This window comes from Acanthopagrus latus, chromosome 7 (assembly GCF_904848185.1).
Source record: "Acanthopagrus latus isolate v.2019 chromosome 7, fAcaLat1.1, whole genome shotgun sequence".
NCBI lineage: Eukaryota > Metazoa > Chordata > Actinopteri > Spariformes > Sparidae > Acanthopagrus > Acanthopagrus latus.
The window spans coordinates 16519788-16543314 of record NC_051045.1 but is presented as its reverse complement, the minus strand read 5'-3'; the positions used below and the strand labels follow the sequence as shown (position 1 = coordinate 16543314).

At 41.5% G+C, this 23527-nt stretch overlaps 1 protein-coding gene and 1 long non-coding RNA gene across 3 annotated transcripts; one reads left to right on the top strand and one right to left on the bottom strand.

Annotated features, from left to right (window-relative positions):
- Window positions 1-14906: 14906 nt before the first annotated feature.
- Window positions 14907-15669, bottom strand: LOC119023290. The gene is made up of 2 exons (XR_005076224.1): window positions 15563-15669; window positions 14907-15447 (listed from the first exon to the last, which is right to left on the bottom strand). It is a non-coding gene; the product is annotated as an uncharacterized LOC119023290 (long non-coding RNA).
- A 128-nt stretch (window positions 15670-15797) lies between these two features.
- dclre1b (DNA cross-link repair 1B) lies at window positions 15798-21725 on the top strand. Of its 2 annotated transcripts, XM_037105109.1 has the most exons (5): window positions 15798-15915; window positions 16303-16487; window positions 17839-18004; window positions 18180-18362; window positions 19156-21725. In XM_037105109.1, exons 2-5 carry the CDS (start codon window positions 16389-16391, stop codon window positions 20457-20459), a joined length of 1752 nt encoding a protein of 583 aa, XP_036961004.1. In that variant the 5' UTR covers window positions 15798-15915; window positions 16303-16388; the 3' UTR covers window positions 20460-21725. The 2 variants fall into 2 exon arrangements, with proteins under 2 accessions (XP_036961004.1, XP_036961003.1); XM_037105108.1 differs by having other exon boundaries at window positions 15823-16487.
- The last annotated feature ends 1802 nt before the right edge of the window (window positions 21726-23527 follow it).

Here is a 23527-nt window from a genome sequence, read left to right as displayed (position 1 = left end):
AATCACTTCCACTGAACACCTCAGAAAATGCTACATAGAGAAAGATGAATCTTTCAGTCTGTATGTTGCAAGAGAGATTTTGGTTTGGCCAGAGGTTTCTGCAAACTCCCTTTTGAGAGCTATCTAATAACTGTGGAACACACGAGTCTGTTGGGGTAAGTTCTGTTTGGATGCATAGAAATGGTGCAGTGAAACATCAAAAAAGGGGTCACAGTCAGAGACGCTTTTGAAGCTGTTGAAAGAACGAGATTCAGGCAGTCAGACTGGTAATTTGAATACATTGCATGGGGGAAAAAGTTCAGCAGCACCCCAGCTTTACAGAATCCCTGAGGGGCAAAGGATGCATGCTGTTCCTCTGGTGATCAATTTTTTTCTGATCTAAATAGTTTTTCTCTGTGTTTATGAGTTGAGATCTTGAGTTCCTTAAGTTTTTTTTATCTGAGAATACAATTATTTTTATTAAGGCTCAGTTTGACCACAAAATGGTTAAGCTCCCCACTACCTCATCTTCTAAATAGGACTAAAAGCATCCATGTTTTCTGCCAGGGGAGTTTTAATGTCTCCATCAACACAATCACAGCACAATACATCAGCATCCACGTGATAATAAACCCACTGCTGAGACATTTTTCAATTTACGTGTGGAAGACGGGTGGAAAAAATGCAACAAAGAAAAAAATGACATATCTCAATGTTATGATGCGCACGGCCATGCCTCTTTTGGTTCCGCAACACCGGCACACTGTGTGAAATGACACACTAGGACGACATCATGCTGGCACTGCTTGGTTCAGTGTGAACAAACAAAAAACAGTGTAGTCGTTGTCGCGCTATTGCGTTATCTTCGTGTGAAAAGGGTCGTGTTTACTATTTACACTGCTAGTCTCCCGTGATGCTTGCTGAAGTCACAGGTCAACAGTTCCCTGTGCATGTACTGTATAGGCTGCTAAAAGTTTGTTAGGTAGGTAGCCTGCTGTTGTTGGACCAAAATGCATCAGTATTTATCTTGACTTTAACAATGATTATAATCAGTCCACATTAGCCTTACAGCCTAAGCCCCTGTTTAAAACAAATCATTGTAGCCAGCTGCCTGCTGCACAGGCTCATCCATGGGTACGCCATTGGTTTCGAATGAATATTTTATCCCTCTTTCTCAATGTCTCCGCTCACTTGATCTTTTCTTTATCACTCTGTTTCTAACAAGGCAAGTTCTGCTCGAACAGACTGTCAGCCTTCTGTTGAGGCGTTTTGCGGCCTTGGCCACAGCCTCAATCTCAGCCCCTCGCTCCCACCGAGACCAATCATGGGTCACGGCTGCCTTCAAGTCGTGGCAGCCCTGTGCTGACAGCCAGCCAGTTGAATTTCAGATTTAATACGGTGGAGATTTCTCTTGCCATCCAGTCTAACAGTCTCTTTTATCACACCACTGCATTCCCCCATCTTCTTCATTTTTTTTAAGCATGGTTCTTCTATTTCCCTCTGCTGTCTCTAACGCACGTGCCATATAATGTCTTTTTTTTTTTTCGCTTCACCTGTCCAGTTTTATGATGTTTCTGCTTCAGATCTGCACTTCACTGAGCCTTCTTTTCGCTCTCTATCTTTTCATTTTTGCTCTAATATGACATACAGTATCTCGCCTCCCACACCAGCCACCCACAATGACATTTTTTTTTAGCTTTCTTGTAACTCTGAGCCTGTGTTTTATATTTCACCATCTGCTGCCACAGTAAGCATCATGCTCCCGCTGACACGAGGGCGTTATCAGTTACAGGAGGACTGTAATGTCAAACTCTGGGTTTCTCTCAGCAGGAGGCTAAGCGCCATTTTAATCAGAATACAATCAGTGATGACACTTAGCTGAACCATGAGTCTGACTGCTAATCCCTGACATGTCATCACAGAAATGCCAATTTAATGGTGATGCTGGAATTTGCTCCCCACATCTTTTTCCAGATCATACTGCCACATTATTTTGTTGTCTACAATGCTGCATGTGAACACAACTGAGTGTGTTTCCGCCATGCTCACATTTGCCCATCATGCCACATCCCTTGCTAATTGGCACATGCCAACATTGTCAACCTGACCTGATGGCAGCTGTAACGAGCAGCAGTATTCCTCAGAGAGCGTTTCCTGCCTCTGCTCCATCACTAACAGCTCTTAGAATCACCTGTCTTGCTCTGAGGAGTCTCACTTACAGGGATGAACCCTGTGCTACAAAACTGTCGCTCTCTCTCTCTCTCTCTGTCTCTCTCTCTCTAGGGGGGTGGGGGACATGAAGGCTTGTCATCGGCTTATTCTGCCGCTCTTTTCTCTTGAGCAGGTCATTCAGCAGTCACATAGAAGGTTTGAAAAGTTGTCTGTACTGAAAGGATGCTCTTGTGTATCAAAAGCGAATGCGCACACAGTCATCAAATTAAAAAGGGACAGTAGAATGAGCTGTGTGAAGTGTGAATAGTGTTGTAAAAAGTCAGATTTCAAAGTAAAGCGATGTGTAAAAATATGACTTTCAAAGTCACACATACAAATAGTACTTGTGAAGTCCTGAAGGAACAGTTCATCCAAAAAAAATGCAATTTTACTTATTATGTACTCAGTCTCAATGGAAAGTCAGAGGGAAGCATCGTAGTCCATGAATAATTTCTGGAGCTTCACAGGAAAATAATGCTGCAGCATTCTCATAAATAACTGAAGTAGATGGGGACTCGTTTAGAATATAAAACAAAAACATACTGAAAAATACGTAAAATACCTCCATACAGCTCGATGTAATCCCAAATCTGCATATGTGAGCTACTGTGAAGATTTCTGTTTAAAAAATTTTTTTAAAAAAGGTGTGAATTTTGTCTTTTTAAATCAATCTCAGGTCTTAGAGATCCTTGGATTACGCCAGACAAACTGTATGAAGCAATTTATCTACATTTTTAAAAAGTACACATTGTTTAAGAGAATCCTGCAACACTCTTTTTGGTGTCAAGCTCCAAAACTTTTTGTAGACAACAAACGTTCAAATGACATTAACTAGACATGAAGGTGAGAGGAAATTAATGGCTGAATTTTTTATTTTTTGGGTGGACTGCCCCTTTAACATAACTGCTATTATAAGTACTTGTGTACAAAATATTTTGCAATCAAATATAAAAGCATCCCATTGGAAACAATGTTCTGCTCTGCTCTGATACAGCATGCCATCTGCAAAGTAACGCGTAATCATATTTAAAAAAGTAAGTAAAAAGTACAATCTTTGCCTCCACAATGCAGTGGACGTATGAAGTAGCAGAGAGGAAATACTCAAATGCAAATACAAAATTACAAAAACCATCACTGCGTGCAAAGACTTGTACAGTGCACAGCTGCAAACATATAAAATCTATATATACTGTACATAAACGGCATACTTCTGTCGAGTGCTCTTGATCACATCAATAATGAATGCCCACTCACGCTGCTCTCGAAATAGTCTACTGTCAACATGGCAGCCTGACATGACACTAGGAGGATACAGGATATCGGATTGCATCTCATCGCTGCAATCAATATCTGGCACATCAACGTCTCTTCAGTCTCAATATCTGACACACCAAGATGAAAAGGATGTTCAAGGTTGCGGAGAGACTTGTGTGTGCCTTCAAACTCTGTGTGAACGTGTCAAAACGACCACAAATGGACCAACTTCATGCTGGCAGGGAAAACCAAAAGGAACGAATAAAAAGCCCTAACAGCAGACAGTTTTATTTCTCACTACAGAGCAAAGTGTTTTGGCCGTTTCGATCCTTCCCTCGTGCTCTAACTCACAATGAGAAAATCTGGCCTCAAGGAAAACATTAAAGCGAAGGCAGATTCCTGATTGAGTACCATTGTAGTCCTCCTCCTTGTGGGTTTTCCTGTCCATGATATTCATTGCGAAAGCACTCCTCGTCGAGTCAAATGACGTGAGGGCAAGAATGAGTTTTGTACAATATCTTCTTACAAGATTGCTGCTCGGTCTTTCCAGGCGCCGCTTGATGAACCGGCTCAGAGAACGTGAGAAATCATTCGTCTGGAAGGTGAGGATCTGAAGGATTGCTGCTCCTTACTTGACAGTCAGGTCACATTTAAAAAAAAAAAACTCCTTCATGAAAGACTTCTCTATTAGTCAGGTTTTTTCACACAACTCTCAACCTCTGTCTTTCTGTGTCATAACAGGCTTGTGAATTTCGAGCAAGCTACCTTCCGGAGATAAGGTTAACAACCCTTTAAAACTGCTGAGGTGCTGAATCTTCCAGCAGTCATTTCTCTCCTCTTGCCTCCCCCACTCTCTTCACTGAGCTTATCTTTTCCTGCAAGATGAACAAGCGCTTCTCTCAGCATATGAAACACTGAAAGCTGCTTATGATTTGTAAAGAATATCACCGACATGAGTAGCCTCACTGGTGTTAAGTAATTTGTCCGAGTAAACAGCGAGATAATGAAGACTCTCGGCTACAGCCCGATACAGAGGGTGATAATGGGCTGCAGTGTCGCAGCAGCGTGCCAGGACTTCTTAGTTGTTGAGATATTGTTCCTTCTTGTAATTTAGTTTTAACACAGCACAAATACTTGAGCTGCTGCATTTAAAATAAGCTCCAGTTTCACACTCGCATTGATTAGTCCTGCTGCAATCAATAGAAACTTCAGAGGTGCATTTTGCCTTAATGATATCCAGATAGGGATAACAGATGTGGTAGGATTTTGTTGTAGTAATTGGGAGGTTTGGAGACTAAACCAAAATGCATGCACCTGAGAGGAAGAGCGCATTAAAGTCGAATAATCTACACGCTCCAACTTCTTGATCCCAAGCCGTTATCAGTTCTGCAGGAAAGGTCCCAGCACAGATTTGGCATTAACTGTCTGAGCTCTGGACATTCAGTCCCTGCAGTCCCCAGCCTGGGAAGATACTAAAAATATCGAGGGCAAATGTCTGAATCCTGTTTTAAGTTAATTCACTCCAACAGACTTCGAGGCGTACAGCACTCTGCCGAACACTCTCTGCCAACTGCGCTTCATAAAATGGTAATGAGAGCGCTGCTGTCTGCTGACAATGAGATAGACGCAGCCAGCACTGCCAGCAGATCCAGATTGGTTGCTTATTTCACTGTTTGAAAAAATGCTGCATACAGAAAAAGACAATCAGCTCGGGGAGAAATGCATTTCTGGTATTTTGATGTTGTCTGCCACAATGTCTACATAGAAAAGGAAAAAAAAAAAACAGAAGGGAGCAGTTTGTTCTGCTGACGCTGAACGCCATGCTCTCTAAACGATAGAGCTGCGTGCGCGACTCCTCCTGTCATCACTCTGGCAACCTTTCATATTTGACAGCAGCGGAATCAAAGCAGTAAATTAATTTATCATAACCCGTCTATTTGGGATAAGGGCTTTCAAAACTCGAGTTCTCCCTCGGCTCCAATGAAGTGAGCTCCAAAGCGCCCTTGCTGCTATTTCTGCAATCTAGCTGCACTCTGCTGCAGTCCCCAGTGAATAGCAAACATTTTTTGTTAACACTTTGGGCCTTGTGTAAGACCTCGACTCTCTGGGGGGCTTCTGAGGGTATTAATATTTCACCCGCTGTACATAAGATAAATTTTAAAGACCATCAAAGTGACAGAGAGTGTTTACCTAAAGGGTCAGCTGACACAACAGGTGGAGGGAGATGAATGTGGAATCAAATCTTTTCCATCTCAGTGGAGGAGAGTGTGGAAATCTCCCTCCTTACTTGTGCAGCAACATACAAAGAATGAAGTGTTTCCTGCTGTGTAAACCACCACCAGGATGCTACTGTTCCTGAGCAATGTTAATGTAAAGCAGGAGCAGTGTTTCATAAACCTTCTTCATTAACTTCTGAACATAAATGACCTGTATGGGCTGCTGAATAAATAATAAAAGGGCTGTGCTCAATATTTTTCACTTGCTCTTTACAATGGATCACATGAGTAGGTTAAAGGATCACAAACCCACGGAGAGTTATCACCTGACTCTGCAGTTCCCCTAAGCTCTACAGCACTGGCTGCTGGTTTCAGAAAAAATGAAAAAAAAAGAGAAACACACACATGCACGCAAGCACACACACACACACACACACACACACACACACACACACACTGTGCACTACCTGCAGCACCAGTGATGAGCTGGTAAAGACAGTTAAGTGGCTGAAGGGCCGGATATTTCCCTCAGGAGTTGGTAGAGACCACACAGAGCTAATAGGACCGTGAAAATTGGATTTAGATTTAATCCAGTGGACAGCGTGACTCCAAACGACCGTGTGCTCCATCTTTACTTAATAAATAATTATCATTTTAACAATACCTGCTTATCAGCGAAGTGTTGACAGCCTCGATAACATCAGTTACTACGGGTTTTAGTCGCTGATTTGATGATTGCTTCATCAATTGTTTGTTACCTCACTTTTTTCCATATGTGAGGCCATTTCCTTGATTGCTCTTAGACTGTTTTATCTATGACCACTTCATCTACACAGGCTATCATCCTGGTGTACAGTTGATTGAAAGAAAATTGATTGCAAACGATTTTGAATTTTCAAGCAAACATGTCAAACATCTGCAGGTTCCAGCTTCTTGAGTGTGAGGCATTTGCTACTTTGTGATAGTAAATGCAAAGTCTTTGGGTTTCAGGCCGTTGTTTGGACAAAACTAACAAATAAAAGATGTCACTTTGACCTCTGGGAGATTGTTCTGAGCACTGATCATTAAATAACTGACTAATATGAGTCGTCATCCCCCCACCCCCGCTTAGTTAATGGTGCTCGGTGGGACAAGCTTGACAGTAAGAAACATGGCAAGGCCGGTCCCATTTAGCTGCAGTGTTTCCTGCATTACTCAGGTAAGGTAGCATCCCATGGCTGAAGGCAAGGTCTACAGCACATGATATTGATGTTGTTTTACGAACACAATCAAACAACTCACGAATTGAGGTCAAGTCATTCTAACCTCAACGAAAACAAGAGATGCCTCAATCTTTTCTGGCAAATGATAATTAATGTCATTTTAAAAACAGGCCAGCAGCCAACGCTTGTGTCCTTTTCCAAACATTTTTAGTATTACCACAGAAATTAGGAGGAGGGAGGATCACATGCTAAGCTCACTCCGCTTGACGTAACGTTAGCTAAGTGTTACACATCAGCTTGTAAGTAAGGTAGCATTATGCTAACAATAGCTAACCTAAGACGTGGCTATACACAATGTGATGTGTCAGTGAGGTTTGTGGCATCTATATATCGTAATGTTGCCTTTGAAGAAATATATGTGTATTTAGTGATTGTGGTGAGGTCCAGCTGATGTTGAGGTCTACCCAACAGCCTAATCCACTTTTTTATTCATCAGACAAATTCTGTCCAGGTTTTGGGGACCGAATAAGTAAAAAAGCCTCCCACTCAGTCAGGGTATCAAGGTACAGCTACATATAGTAGCACAGAGCACATCACAGGTTGTCTGAGGTTCATCTGGATTCAAAGCTTGCTCGATGTTTCATGGAGGACAGTGAATATGGGCAGGACTTTCAGGAGGGGCCAATCATGAATATAAATGATATTTGCAGCGCTGGTTTCTATTTTATGTGTGTATGATGTCATTCTAGAGATCTTAAAAACACCGTCTTTAATGATTAATTTCACCCTCTACACACTATTCTTTGTACACGACCTTTGATTTAACAGTTTTAAACCCTGACAGAGAAGGCCTTGTCAGAATGTATAGTTAATATTCTAATAAATAATTGCACTGAGCTACTGTACAAGTGAGTGAGGCTTCCTCTTTTATTTACCTTGTGTGGTCTGCACAGCTGAATACTGCTCTGCCTTAGTGGATATTTCAGCTGAAGCTCAGTCTTTGAAGTCTGTTAAAACGAGACAACGAGTAATGAAGACAAATGACGGCTTTCTGTTTAGCCTCATTATCGGAAATCGGTCTTCTACATAAATGTGTAGCTCTGAGACTTCAGAGGGAAACGTCTGCAGTCTACTTACTCACTCAAGGTAAGGCAATTTGCTTCCTGGCGGAGTCAAATTGGCGGTTTCAGTTCGTCAGAATGACACAGACTGATTTACCAGCTCATTAGAGCCACAGTCTAATGCAATCTAATGCAATAACTCTGCAATAAAAAAAAACAAAAAACTATTAGGTTTATAATCAGTTCGTGTTGACAGCAGAAAGGCAGTGGATCCACTGCTGCAGACATTTGGAGTTGTGGTAGTTGTATTGAACTGCATTATGTTTAAAGATGTTTTTGAGTGGATGAGGGGGAGACGGGCGTTGCAAACTAGCCTCAGCTGTAAATGCTGTGGTATGTGGCATCGGTCAATGCCAATAAACCTTAAATTAATTGGAAACGCCTTTCAATACAGTGCAGTCCAGAACAACCCCACCACTAACAAGAGCTTTAAAAATGACCATAGAGCTGAATCATTTCCACGCAGTGTCAACAAAGACAGAACATTATAAATATAGAGTATATTGCAGTGCTGTTGTATTATATTTACGTTTATGATACAGATGTACCCAATAAACCATATTACTCTACAACTGCATTAAGTACTCAACTGCAGTCATCTCTAATATACCCTGCCCCTGTCTGTCTCAGATGAAGACCTGCCTGACCTTTAAAACTGTTATGTCAGCAGCATCACTCCTCCGTGGAGCCCTACAACACGTGCACCGATTCACCTCAGTTTACGCCGGCGGTAATTGATGCTGAGCAGGGTATCCGTGAGCATTAAATATCGGCATCTGGCTGGGGAACAGGAAGTGGGAGAGAGATGAGATAAAAGAGCATTTTACATTCACTCCTCTCTCAGTGGTGGAAGCACTCTGGGATGTTTACCTGTGCGTTTTTCCCTATTTTTAAATGTGGTTCCGGCACTTGATGACACATCATGCAAATTGTGTCTATTATGGCTTTTTCAGTTTGAGTTTCACCAGTGTCATTTTTTTTTTCTGCAGATTTAAGATGGAAATGTTGTGAATAACTCCACAGATAATTGAATATGAAGGTATATATATCATGCTGAACTCTAAGTAATACATATTCAGGCAGAAAATAACATTTATACTGTATGTTGTCATGAGCATCTCTTCAGTATAATCCCACTGTGTCAAGTTCTGTTTGTGCATATTCCAAACACACAAGCCTGTGGGATGAGACACAGTCTGATGCCTTGCTTGTGTTTTTCTTATCAATTAGCGCCACAACTATCAGGATGAGATTAAAATTCATCAGGACAGGCGGAATATTAAGAAGAAATCTGTGGTCTGAGAACCAACAGACGCTTGAAGCCAGATGAAAAAAGGTTGCGGGTTGGAAAAGACAACACAGGCATCTGAAGAAGACGAAGGCAAGAATAGCAGCATCCTGGGAAAAAAGGCGGGGAGAGATGCCATAAAAGCGTCTTTCATGTCAGCCCAACTGGAGCTGCATGAATAATTTCAACCTTGTTCTGTTGCACTGTGTGAATCCACAATTTTGTAAATGATAACTAAAGCACAACAGAAAACTGGGTTAGCCAGAAAGTCAACTAAGAGGAAATCCAGAGTTCTCATCTCGTTATTTTAGTTTGCCCTCAGCCATCTTATTACACCAGCAGAAATGTCTTCTTATCCTGCTGCATTGATGTGGTGACAACTGCCAGCATTCATACTTTGACTTAAGAGAATGTTTAACGTCTATTTTTAAATCCATTGTCCAGACAAGACAGAGTAAACTTACTTTCACTTAAATCACTTGTTCTCTGTCTTTCTGAGCAAATCTACTCAGCTGCCTAATCCTACAGAGGGATACGAGCCATCAAACTGAGTGGTACTGATCCCATATTTGATATCTACCGACTTAACTTTGCTTTTTAAGTGATTGCAAACCCCGGCAGACAAAGGTCATGCTGATCGCCGGGGCGGTGGCCGGACATTTCGATTTAAAGGCGATGAATCGCTGGAGAATTAAACATCCTGTGACTTCACTGCTCACTGCCGCGGCAAGATGTCCTTTTATTGATTATATATGAATGTATTAGATGGGTATTATTTATGTAAATGAATACTGCAGAGACAGTGTATTGATTGTCTTGCTCTAACCCCTGTGACTACAGCTACCATTTCATCTACAACTAATCAATCTGTGGCTGCAGGTACATCTAGAATTGACACATATTGTTAATAATGAAACAACTAATGAGGAGTTACCTACAGTCTTGCACAGACTGACTGATACCTGCATTTTCACCAACCTGCTAATAATAAACTGTACAGTCACAGGGTAGACTTACATCATCAACTTAATACAGTCAGACTGGGCTTTAGGCCTGCGGTGTGTGTGTGTGTGTGTGTGTGTGTGTGTGTGTGTGTGTGTGTGTGTGTGTGTGTGTGTGTGTGTCTGCTGCCTCATTAGCGGCAGGGCAAATTGTTATTCTGACGTTTGTCAGCTTTCCCCACCAAATACAAGGTTACCCCCATTTTTTCCTGCAGCCGCTTGGCGCCAAAACCCCTCCAAGGTTGCTGTCGGCAACACACCAACAAAAACACACCTCCGCAGTCTCCCACAATAACAACTGAACATTTCTCCTACCTATTCCCATTGGGCAGCATTACAGGGAATGTGTGAAATGAGGAGAGAGGCAGCCTCGGTTAAGTTTTCCCACAGTCTCGCCAACAGTGCCTGGAAACAGTTCCTCTGCAGTAAATGCACATCTTTGCGATGCTGTTCCATTGTGCACATGTGGGGCACTTTGCTAAATCATGAGTAAACGCATCATTTGTCATGCACTTTGATACACAAAAGCACATTGCAGCCTGGTGAATATAGTTTCGTTGGGGCCGTTATGATCAATTATTCATCGTGTCTTTTATTACGGTTTAGTGCAGGGTACCATCGGCACGAACAACCTCTTTAGATCTGTGACATCTGTTCAGAGTAAAAGCAAGATGACAGTGGTCGTATTTCTCGGATTGGAATTACATAAACTCACAGCGGCCCTTGAACTTTCAGACATTGATTTTCTCTGACATAACCACCTCATATAAAGACTAGCCGTAAGCGCAGTGGGGTTCATGCTTTGCTCTAACAAAGACTTTTTTTTCTTGACCACCCATTTTGTACTTTCACTCGAGCCCGTAGCCGGCAGACTTGAAACTACTTGAGAGCCAATTTTTTTAACGACTGAGTGGGAGTTTTACTCTTCCAACAGAATGATGCTTTTACTGCAGACTCACATATTTTCTGAACATCATCCAACCTCTGGTCCATTCCTGAAAAGCACCTACAATATTAGTTCTCTGTTGTAAAGAGAAAAGAGTTTTAGAAAGGCTCCCAGTGCTAAAGTCCTCTTTCAACGCAATATCTATGGGGCAATTTGATATAAATGCAAAACTGCTTCTGTGAAATCTTGATCCACATGAGAGGGGAGTCAACAGAGCTGACATGAAAGCAATTGAAAGTCTGTCATCACGGTGGTGAATGTATATAAATCTGATCACTGGATGATCGTATTACTCTTCCTTCGTGTGAAGGAAGAAATGATACACAGCTGTATGATCCTGCTGCTGTTGACAGCACGTTTGTGAGGAGCTGTCAACTTGCCGTCATGTGACGATCAACAACAGCAGCTCTGTGTAACAAATAAATCTGTCTGCTTGAGCAAAATGCAAAACATCTCAGGGCTCAACAAACAAAAATCTGTCTTTCACAGCTTTTACCTGCTTCTAAGGGCAGGATTATTAGTTATGAGTGTGCCAGAGTAAAAATGGAGTACAGCATTGCACACCACATTACATTACCTCAGTACAGCACAACAAACATATTTACAGTGTCAGTACTGTAAACATTGCTTGCTTTATACATCGCAAAAAGTTCTGTGCTTGCCTGGTCTTGAATTGTTTTTATTTAGAGTTATGAGATAAATTGTCTTGTTTTGTCTTGAAAGTTATTTCATCATTTCTATCCATGATTGCATAATAAACTAAAACTAAGTGAAACTGGTTCTCCAGCTCATCAGAAACAACATCCTAGCTCAGCATTCAATACAATCTTACCCATAACACTCAAGGCTTGAGTAACACACTTTGTAAGTAGATATTGGGCTTCCTCACAAGCAGACTCCAGAGAGTACAGATTGGCAGTCACACCTCATCTACATTAGTGCTTATCACAGGAGCCCCACAGGTCTGTGTGTGCAGCCCCCCTCTGTTCATGAAGGGGGGCTGCACACCAGACATCAGGAGAACTCTGTTGTTGAAGTCTGCGGCCGACACCACCATCATCGGACACATCATTAGTCAACTCAAATGCAGTGTTAATATTTTGTACTTTAGCTTTACTTTTTTGCAGTGCACATCCTAACCTTCAAACACCCTTGAGCACTGAGTCCAGTGTGTGTGGGGCAGCGCACAATTCAATAATTTTTGTTTTTGTTAAGATTTAAGCAGACACCACCGATCAATAAAGCGAAAAAGTTTAACAGGCTTTGCGTTTCTTGTGTTTCTGTACAGTTTTCACATAGCTCATATTGTTATTCTTTCTTGAAAGACTGAGGAACAATTTGTCTACTCGCTCCTTTAGGAGCACAAGTTACATCTGTTTTGATTAAGGCCTGATCATAGATCAACTATGGTTGATAAAGTGACCAGGGTTCTGCTTCCCTCCATAGATCTAGAGAATTAATGACTGTCTCAGTCCTATTCAGCTTTTAGGACATTCATTAGGACGGTAACGTCTGTAAGAGCTTTCAGTCCTCCATGCCTGCGTCCTACCAAGAGAAATTCAAAAAGACTTGGAGCCCTACAGGAAGACAATTAGAGTCATCTTTATTCCTGGTATGCTGCGGTGCCGTGACTGCAAGCTATGAGCATATTCCTTTGCATAATGCAACCCCTAAAACTGCACCCTTCGCTGGGCGTGGGGGTTCTTCAGCAGGCTGACTGTGTGCCACACCACACAGCCCACTCCTGAAAGACTAATGAACTAAGCTAATCAAGTCAGATGAGTGAGGGAATCAAGTGGTTCTGGTAACCCGCAGTATACTGCGGTGCGTCATGGCTTAAAGCCTGGCCTGAAATGGCAAGAGGGTGGTCACCAAGACTGGCTGTGAAGAGACAGGCTGCTGTGTTGTGAGTGTGAGTGTTTGTGCCAGCGTGTCGAAATGACAAACAGTAAGAGCACAAAAGGAGACATCAGGAAATCCTTATTGAGGATGACAGAGTGTGAGGGGATCAAGCCAGGAAAATGAAACATAGACCCATCCGAAAAGAGACAGGGAGAGAGAGAGAGAGCGGAGAAAGCAAGAGTGTGACAGAGGGATAAACAGAGAAAGACATGTGGAATCAGTGAATGTGTATGCCAAAATGAAAATATGCGTTCTCACCAGTCCGTTTAAGCCGTCGACTTGCTCTTAGCCCCCGAGGGACATCTCTGACTTCTTGCATATGTCCATAAATATCTCTGCAGGAGTGTGTGCAGCACTGCATCATCCCCGAGGGGATGTAAGAAATAAAGCTGCCACGGCCTCTGACTGTACAAATGTGTTGACTCAGATGAATGGAGGCTATGCAGATAACTCACATCGCTCATTACTCAGGTGGATCAATATGTAGTGATGACATGAGAAGCCAGAGAAAGCCTCAGATCCGACAATATAGCAGTGCTTAGAACATCCATAAAATATTCCTCAAACTAATCTCAAAAGTTTTCTTTTGTCACACAGAAGAAAAGAAATGAATAGGTTACATACCGAGGTCAGAGAAAGTGTGTGTGGAGGATTTAAAGCATTGCTTTTAATAACAACACAGACGGTGCAGCCATCTGCCTTCATAGCATCGTTGCTGCTGTCTGACAGCGCTTTTGTTTTTCTCTACAGAACGACACGACAGAGGAGACGACTCATCCTCTTGACCTCAGCAACCTTTTTGCTTGACACATGTAAACAGTGAGGCTGTTTTTATTCTTATCACTGTCCTTATATTCCTGTCACTCTGAAAGATAAAGTGCTGATTAATGAGGATGTAAAACCATCTGAGGAAGTGTTGAATTGTTGCTTACTGATAATGCATAGAAAATATGTGTTACATGTGTGGTAAACATGTTCTCTCCCTGGGTGAATCTCTGTTTAATGGAATCATTTTTAAATCCTTCACAGAACCAAGTCTGCTCTGATGCAGATGTGTTACTGTATGTCAGGTTTGAGGGTTTTCACCATTCATAAATCAAAAAACAAAATATCTGAATGTAAAAGTAGGATTCATGGAGTGAATTTGAAATTAATTACATGCCATCCTGTCTCTTGTACTGTGTACAGTAATGTAAAGGGTATCCAGCTGTGCTACTTATCACTGAGCATGAGATGTAAATAGTAACAGGGGCTCCAATAATTTCCCAGAGTAAGCTCAACCCACTCCTGTTCAGTTAATCACCAGCACAATGTACTTTATCTATAGCATAAGGTTTCCGCAGGGGTGTGGGTGTGTGTGGCAGGAAGATGGATAATTAACTGTAAAGCAGGGTATGATTAATGTGCTTCTGGGTACGAGGAGAGGACGCATGCTGCGTGATAACGCAGGAATGTGCAGCAATGCCAGGTAATCCTGAAGAGTGAGCAGCGTGCAAACGTAGGGGGAGGAGGGGATACAATGGGTAGCTGTCACCATAGCAACGCCCCCATTTAGTAGTAACCCCCCCCCCCTCAGTATATTAAAAAATATATCATTTACAAATATTTAATTTAGATGGATGTGATGATGTTCAGGACAATTACAAACATGATTACATAAAAGCATCAAGAGAGGGAGCAATCCTTCATCCAGTATCACAATCAGATAATCACTGTGTCATACATAATTCCATAAGTGAAGAAAATAAAATTCCAAAAATGTGAAAAAGACGCCAAAAAAATGTCATCGCTTTACAAATGTTTATTTCAGCTTTTTAGAAAAAGACTTACTGTGAATTAAATTGAACATGAAATATTTAGATTTTCCTGAATTTACTGGACAAATAATTATCTCTCTCTTTCCAGAATATCTCATAACGTGCAGCTTTCCAATAAATGTCCTGTAAACTCAATTTCTAGTTCACAAAAAATAAATCTGATCCTCTCATCTGTTTCCTGTCTCTTGGCGCCATCTTCTGGAAAAGAGACAACAATTAACTGATTTCGGGGAGATACTGTAGTTTGTAATCCAGGATGCCCCCATACATAGTCGATTTCTTTCTGAACTCGAGACTAGATAAATTATTATTATATTATATCATCTGTGAATGTTTATTTAATCAAATAATTGTATGTCATATCTCCTTTTTCTGGAATAGGTTTGGGGTAGAGTTCCTCAATTCAGGGTCCTCAGGTGATTTTTGTGTCCACTGTTTTCTGATGTTGCATGTTTGATTTTGTTCCTTTTACTCTTGCCGAGACATTGGTGGGGTTGTTGTCTTTAGAGCCTAAAGAGGCATTCAAAAAGTAAACCAAAGTTACTGATTTTGTGTAAAAATACTGTTTGAAACATTTGCATGCTGTTCTGACTTAATATCTTAATATGTAATATCTCAGACTTACCGAGGGCCAACACGTTAAGTAAGTCTAATAAGTAAGTGTTTATTCTAATTGTATCCATTCATTTTGTCAGTCTTTGTAATATTTGTATTGTCCTGGCAGTAAAGGCGCTCTCTTGTTCATATCTTTATTGGTAAACAAGCTCACCGTGGTGCGGCCTCTGGGCGGCAGCGTGACAACAACATGGACTCATGCTACGGTACAATTCCAGTGAAGAAGAAGAAGCGGGAGGACAGAAAAGGAGGAGGAGAAGAAGACGAGGCGCTGCGTGCTAAATTGAAAACAGAAGTGGCGGGGCCCAGACACTGTCAGTGGTATTCACGTGAAACGATGGCCAGCTGGCTGAAATACGGACGGTTGGTCAGGAGATCTTTCATAACTCAAAATAATGTCGTAGCGAAACAACACAGTCCAAGAATGTAGCCGAATACTGCTAACTACAGCTAGCTACACAGCGTTCAGCGTCTGGAGTTACTGTAACGTTAGCTAGCTACCGCTGGGGTGTCTTCTCCATTTGTTATTGACACCGCTGCTTAAACTGCGACAGTATTTTTGTTCGTGCCATATGCACCGAAACAGCAACAAGTTGACTACTCATCTCCACGGCGGTTACTTTAGTCGGCCTGTGTATTAATTGCACAATAACAAGTTAGTAGCAGTGATTCAAAAACGTCACATTTTCAGTCGATCCTCCTGAGTTACCAGCTCACCTGTTCTCCTGCTGAAACCATACACCATGTCAGGGAAAGTCATCCCGCACACCCCGCTGGCCGTGGACTTCTGGCAGCTACGGAAGTGTCCGGGCACACGGTTGTTCTTCCTCTCCCACATGCACTCCGACCACACGGTGGGCTTGACCTCCACCTGGAGCAACCGGCCCATCTACTGCTCACCCACCACTGCCACCCTGCTCAAACTCAAGCTGCAGGTGAGGGGGAGTCACAGCAAACAGCCATGAATGGACTGAGTGTCAATATAAGACTCGAGTTAGTATACCACCCAGTTAAGATGTCCCGGCTCTCCGTGTACTGTAGTAACTATAATGCAACAAATGGACTGACTGATGTGGATCAGAGTTGTGTTTGGATCATTAGATCAATTAGTTACACATGTGGCCTGCTTCATTTAAACTGAGGTGCTGACTTTGTTAAACACAATGATTTCTGTGCTTTTTGAAAGTTACATCAATATTGCCTAAATTGTAATTTTCCAAGAATCACTTTAAGTCCTCAATGGGTGGCAGTCCCCTTTTTACTGTGTCAATCTGTTTGACGTGACAATCCTCAGAAATCTACTTTAGTCAAGGTATCTTGAAAAATGGAAAAAGTGATGCACATTTGAACACTTCTACTCCCATTTGAAGTAAACATTAATGATTTTGTGCACACAAAAGGCTAATTTCTCTAAAGTTTTGAGTACAAACCATGATAGTGAGCACTTTTCCTTTCCCAACATAATCATCCACCTGACAGGTGTGGCCCATCAAGATGCTGAATAAATGGCAAGATTACTGCACGGGTGTACCTTGGACTAGTCACAATAAAAGGCCTCTATAAAATGTGCAGTTGACATGCTTATTGTATAGCAGGTGCACAGTAATTTAATTTTTATTTCACAGTGAGCTGTATCAGTCTTGGATCTTTCACTTGGGAGCAAAGGTGTTACATTTATATTTGTGTTGAGTCTGGTATCTTAGATACGTTAGGGGTCACCAAGAGCCACCAAATAAGTTCAGTGTTCTATGGCAAACTTTCCACTAGTCTGTAGTAGTGTTGTCAAAAGTATCAACTATATCTACTTATTTTTCATGTTGTCAGTACTCCAGTACTAGCTCCTCTCAGACAGTAAGTTGACACGTGTTGCTGCAGTGTCCATGTAATCTCAACTAGTCCAGCAGTAAATTAACTTGGATGCTATTTTCTAAAAGTACAGTCCACTAGCCAAAATCGTAAATGTTATGCCCCCAATGTTGTGTCAATATTTCCCAGTGTTATAGAATATCAATACTATTCAAGATATTGTATCAAAGTAAGAAATTCAAGTATCGTGACAACAGTAGACTGAAGAACAAAGCATCTGCATCAATTTCTCCACTGATTTATGCACATTATTATTATTATTATTATTATTATTATTATTAATAGTAGTAGTAGTATTATATTTTTTATTTGAATGTGAATATCATTGAAGTGAATAATAGCAGCAGTAGATGTCTTCTTGCATTAACCTTTTCTGTATTTTCAGTAGATCATTTTTGTGCTGATGTTGTTTCCACTCAGGTGAAAGAACAGTGGATTCATCCCTTAGAGCTGGGTGATCCCTACCTGCTGCCGCTGGATGACATCGGCAAAGAGGGGCTGACAGTCACACTGATAGATGCAAACCACTGTCCAGGGGCTGTCATGTTTCTCTTTGAAGCCTACTTTGGCTCCATTCTCTACACTGGTCAGTGTCTGAACGCACATGCACAACACCTCACCTCATCTTTTGCTTGTAGGATGAAGGGAATACTTTTTAAACTATGGTTTCTGTTTCGTTCCACATAACACTTGGTATTAAACATGCACAGGTAGTATGTTGATTTCAAAATCAATTAACCGTCACACATTCTTAATTTCAGGTGACTTCAGATACATTCCCTCTATGTTGCGTGAGCCGTGCCTGAGGACCAACACCACTATAGATGTCCTGTACCTGGACAACACCAACTGTGATCCCAACCGCATCCTCCCCTCCAGACAGAAAGCCACTCAACAGATCAAAGAGATCATCCGCAGCCACCCCAACCACAACGTTGTCATAGGTAATATTACGTAGACCGTTCTCAATGTGCTTTATGCACTTTCTCCTTATCTAAGCTGGGTGTAAATATGTTGTATTGTCAGAAATTATAAATACCAGCTTTTTTTTACATCTGCAAACCTATGTAAAGTATGTGATGTTATTTTTTGTTTTCATCATGGCTATATTCTCTGTCTTTGACCAGTGTTTTCCACTAGTGCATACAGGGCCATATTGGTGAAAATAGTACTGGAGTTGCATGGGATTGTGGGAGTTGTTTTCTTCATGGTTAAACAGCCACCATTGCCATTTTTAACTTTAGATTAAAATTCTTTAGTGTTGGTTGTTTGGGAGGTTTACCTCACTTACTCCTCGCAAACGGGCCCTGATGATTAAAACAGGTCAGGAGAGGCCACAAACCAAGCTGCTGCTAATGTTAGCTCAGTTTAAGAGTCCATTGTTGACAAGTTTTTTTACCAGGAGCCTAATTATCCACAAAGGTCTCCTCTTTCCAGTAATTAAAACTGAGCTGTGGTTAACATTAGCTCAGCTTGTTTCTAACAGCGATGACTAAAATTCTTCATGCAGTTAATAGATATGGTTTAACATGACCAGCATCTAAAAAGTGGTGGTAATGTTTTCAAAACAGTAAGAAAGCAGTCAGCTGGAAATGTTTGAATCTGTAGCTGACAGCTGGTGCACATGGAAAACACTGACTGTTCTGTCTCTTGTCACACACACATTCTACATGTGCCAGTTGTCACACATGGACAGCTGAGACACAGATTGTCATACTCTCTTATGCTGCCTTTCAGGCCTATATAAACTGGGTAAAGAGTCCCTGCTGTTGGAGCTGGCCATGGAGTTTAAAACCTGGATCGAGGTGAGTTTTGAGAGGATGCAGACCCTCAGAGCTCTTGAGCTGCCTGACGTCTTCACCACTGACCCAGGAGCCGGTCGTATCCGAGTCGTGGAGCAGTCGGCGATCTGCTCCACTGCTGTACACCAGTGGAACAGAGACCAACCCACTTTGGCTATCTTGCCCACCAGCAGGCCCTTGGTCTCCTTTCACCCCAGTGTTCATGTAGTGCCATACTCCGACCACTCCTCTTACCAAGAGCTGGAGGATTTTGTCTCTGCCCTTAAACCTAACTCCATTGTGCCCATTGTAGGAAACTATGTACCTGGAAGTCTCTCTGCCCTAGTGCCCAGCAGAAAGCGGCATGAAATTCTGGTGCCTGAGTCAGTCCAACACTACATGTTGAGACAGCCTGACAGCCAGCTCAGCTCATCAGAGTACAGCAGCATTCGGCGCAGACATTTCAGACCTCTTGCACCCAAAGGGGTGGTATTTGAGTCTCCTGTAAGAGGATCCAAGATGTCATGCGAAGAAGCCTCGGAGGCAGAGTGCCTGGAGCAGGATGACTCTGAAGAAGAGATGGACACAGAAAGTAGTGAAAAAGACTCTGACTGTATCCTCGTTGACCTTACCAAAGATCTCTCCTCAAACAAACACGGAAGAGGGGCTGCAGACATGTGGTATGCCAGCATTGGCAGAACAGTGTCTGAAGATATGGTGCCACTCAGTCAACTCACCCACAGCAGCTTTGCTCCAGTGGAAAGCATGACGAACAGTAAGGCATGTTCAACACCGGTCAGCACCATGAGAAGGCCTGTTAATACTGATGTCAAAACCATCAACAGCACAACACCCAGTGATTACATGCAACAGCATAGCGGACACGGAGATCAAAACAGCCTATTGTCAGATGGTGATAGCACGAGTCAGCAAAGTGAGCATGGAATTGATCAGGACGACGACATCGTGTCAAATGACAACAGCCCGAGTCAGCACTATGGACATGGAACTGATCAGAATGACAATGTGACATTAACGCAGAAGAGCCGCAATCACTACTCCCACACTTCATCTCACTCCTCAGCCTTGCTGCGGCAGGAGTATATAGAGAAGATTGAAAACAGTATTTTAGATGATCTCCCCTTCACAAGGGACGACTTTAAGTTAAAGAGACCTGTGATGCAGAGCTTTGTGAAACAGTTTCCACTCTGTCCAGTATATTATGCAAAACAGACATGGCAGACAGATAGTGTGACCTGATGTTCAAGTTTTTGCCTGGCTGTAGAGGCCTTTTTGTTCCTGTGTATAAAGACAAACATTTTGGAGAAAATTAGTTTAGAAAAGCAGGTTTGTAATCACAAGTTGATGAGCTTGTCCTTAGACTGGACCTGCAACGTATTGGAAAACCCATGTCTGCACCCCTCACTTTTTGCAGTAAAAAAATGTAATTTCTGAATAAATAAATAAACAAACAAACAAACAAACAAACTTAATTACACAGCGTTATGTTTGCCAAGTCACATCTTCACAAGTAAGCCTATATATGTGTTTTTGCCCTGAGTGGCTTATTTTTATTCTTTATAGTTGAACAGGTAAAAAAGGGAGTAAGTGTTGTAGAGTTCAATGGATGGAAGGTTTTCTTACAAAGTGTGTCAAAAGCCAAGTTAAAGAAATATTCTGAAGCTAGAAAGGAAGTGCAACTACATTTGAAACACATTTGTGACATTCACAAGATCTGCCTTTTCCCACTTCATTTCAAGGGGCCCTTTGAAATGAAGTTCTTTGGCTCTTGACTGAGAATAGCAGTATTAAAGATTAAGATTAATAGTGGTTTTGATGTCTTATGTATTTTGGTTGGGGAAGAAGTAGCTTCACTGGTACTTTATAATTAAAAGATAAACTCACTAAATGTGAAGTTCTTTGTAACAGTTTGTGAAGATTTTGTACAACATATATATTCTGTAGCAGCTGTTAAACTGTTGTTTTTTTTGTCTCTCTCCCTCTTAGTCCACTAGTGAAGAGAAATTGGTGCTCAGCTACTTCCAGATGCCTTCACCCTGACACTCAACCATTTGTGTAGAATGGAATTACTGAGGGTGGAAAAAGTATCTTTAATAGCCTGCAAGTATATGGTAGAGCACAATTGATTGGATTCTAACACCAGCCTGTTCCCATGACCACTTTTGCCACAAAAGAGCTGCTGTTACACTTTCTACGTTTTTCAATGAGAGATGATGTTGGACTTCTGTACTGTGTAACTCACACCTGTAAACATTGTGAAGCAACACTTTGCCTTTTGTGTTTGAGGAAGAAAATATACATTTGCCAGAAATGTTGTTTAAATGACTTAAAGAAATAATTTTGATTTGATATTCAAATGTTATGTACATATTGCCTTTTTCAGTTTAATTTCTTGTGAAGTAATGAAAAGGAAATCCAAATCATAATGTAACTAATATTTATGTTGAATACAAAGCCTGTTTGTGTTAACAGTTTTCCCAATAAATTACTGTGATATTTGTAAATGAGTATAATTCTATGTTACAATTACATTGTATTTCAATACATTTTTAAGCCTGATAACTCTTTATTTTGTAGCACAGATTTTTGTCAGCATCTGCTGTCCGAGCAAAGGATTCAGCTGTTTCCGGTTGCAGTGCTTCCATTCTCCCCTAAGATGGCAGTAGTTTGTTAAAGTTCTGCAGATGCTTTTATTTCAAATCTTGCTCATTTTATTAGGGCTTTAGGTTTCTGCAGCATGTCTTATGTCTGTGGAGAACAGGGAGAAAAAGATCATGTACGTTTGAAAACAGCGTGCTGAGCACTAATGACTCAGCTCTCAACAAAATCTATTGCCCCTCCACTGTTTTTTAAATTGGAATTATATTGCAAATTAACATAGTAAAAATGTTATATGGCAGAAATTACCACATACAGAACCAATCTGACCAGAAACCTGCTATGCTCGTAATGTGGAATCATGCTCAGACTCATTTAAGACTTTCCACATTTGCACAATAACTGAGTTTATATGCGAGTATAGTGTTGAGGATTGAACGCTGCGCTGCCAGACTACACAGAAGTACCAGCTGTCACTCATTTCAGCCACCATAGAAGAAAGGTTGGAGGTCTGCATGCCTTCTGGTGCCTGCAGTAACAGCCACAGAGAACCTCATCCACCACACCCTAATGAAACATGTCCATTGTCTCACAGGGGCCAGAGTCCACACTTGTGAAGACAGGAACAAGGACAAGAAAACAATCAAAGTAACATCAGTGTTCCCAGAGCTTTAATAGCCTTGTTAAGGGCAAACTAGGACCAATTCATTCGCTGTAATACAGTACATCTCATCACCTCCTCAGAACAGCCCTCAGTGAGCAGTGTAATGGCTCTAAACAAACAGGGCGATCGATCTAGCTGTATTAACATTTATAGTTGGCCCTGATCCTAGCACGTCCCATTTGGCTTATAGAAAGTTGTCTCCCTGTGAAGTTCGGAAAGCTCAGAGGTTTCCTGCTGAGACACCATAAAGTTGCCATCAGTGGGTTGTCAGATTGACATGAGCTGCCAACAGGAGCCCGCTCTTGTGCTCATAAAGGATGAAAGATCAGCTCCTGTACAGGGGTTCCCTGCATGAGGGAGGAGGGAGATGTGGGATTAACAATCATCTGCGGGCTCACAGAGGCGACTGTGTGCAGGTGAATACTGATGATGACCTGCGGAGGAGCTGGTGCTCAGGTCCATTACTTAAGTAGAAGTACAATACCACAAAATATTAAAGTCCTGCATTCAAGATTCATTTCACCTAAGGTAAATGTATAAAAATGTCCCCTGTGATAGATAGATAGATAGATAGATAGATAGATAGATAGATAGATCATTTACTGAGGTATTAATGTGTAAGCAGCATTGACTGTTTTACCTACTGGTGGTTTGTACTAATTTGTGCAGGATTGCAGCTAATTATAATTGTCCTTAACTGATTAATTACCTTGTATACATTCAGAGGAGAGTGAGAAATGCTGTCAGTTACATTTAGCCCGAAGTGACACTTTTACATTGTCCAACCAATAGTCCAAACCTCAAAGCAGCCATATTCTCACAAAAACCTTGATTGATACGTGAATTTGAAACCCAAATTTTATTTTAAAATATCAAAAATGAATTGAAAGCACCAGCCACGAGCCAAATGCTGGAAAGGTAAAATTTGAACATTCACTGGCCAATCTTCAAACTCTGCACGACTGTGATGCTATCAGCTGACGTAATCTGCACACAGACAGACAAACAAACGTCGGCCAAACTTCTGAAAATCACTTCTGTGGTA

What these genes read in the sequence shown, in the direction of transcription:
- dclre1b (XM_037105108.1), top strand. Translation starts at nt 16,296, where the DNA reads ATGTCAGGGAAAGTCATCCCGCACACCCCGCTGGCCGTGGACTTCTGG. An exon ending in TGCTCAAACTCAAGCTGCAG is followed by an intron (nt 16,488 to 17,838) that starts GTGAGGGGGAGT and finishes GTTTCCACTCAG; the next exon opens with GTGAAAGAACAGTGGATTCA. An exon ending in CAACCACAACGTTGTCATAG is followed by an intron (nt 18,363 to 19,155) that starts GTAATATTACGT and finishes GCTGCCTTTCAG; the next exon opens with GCCTATATAAACTGGGTAAA.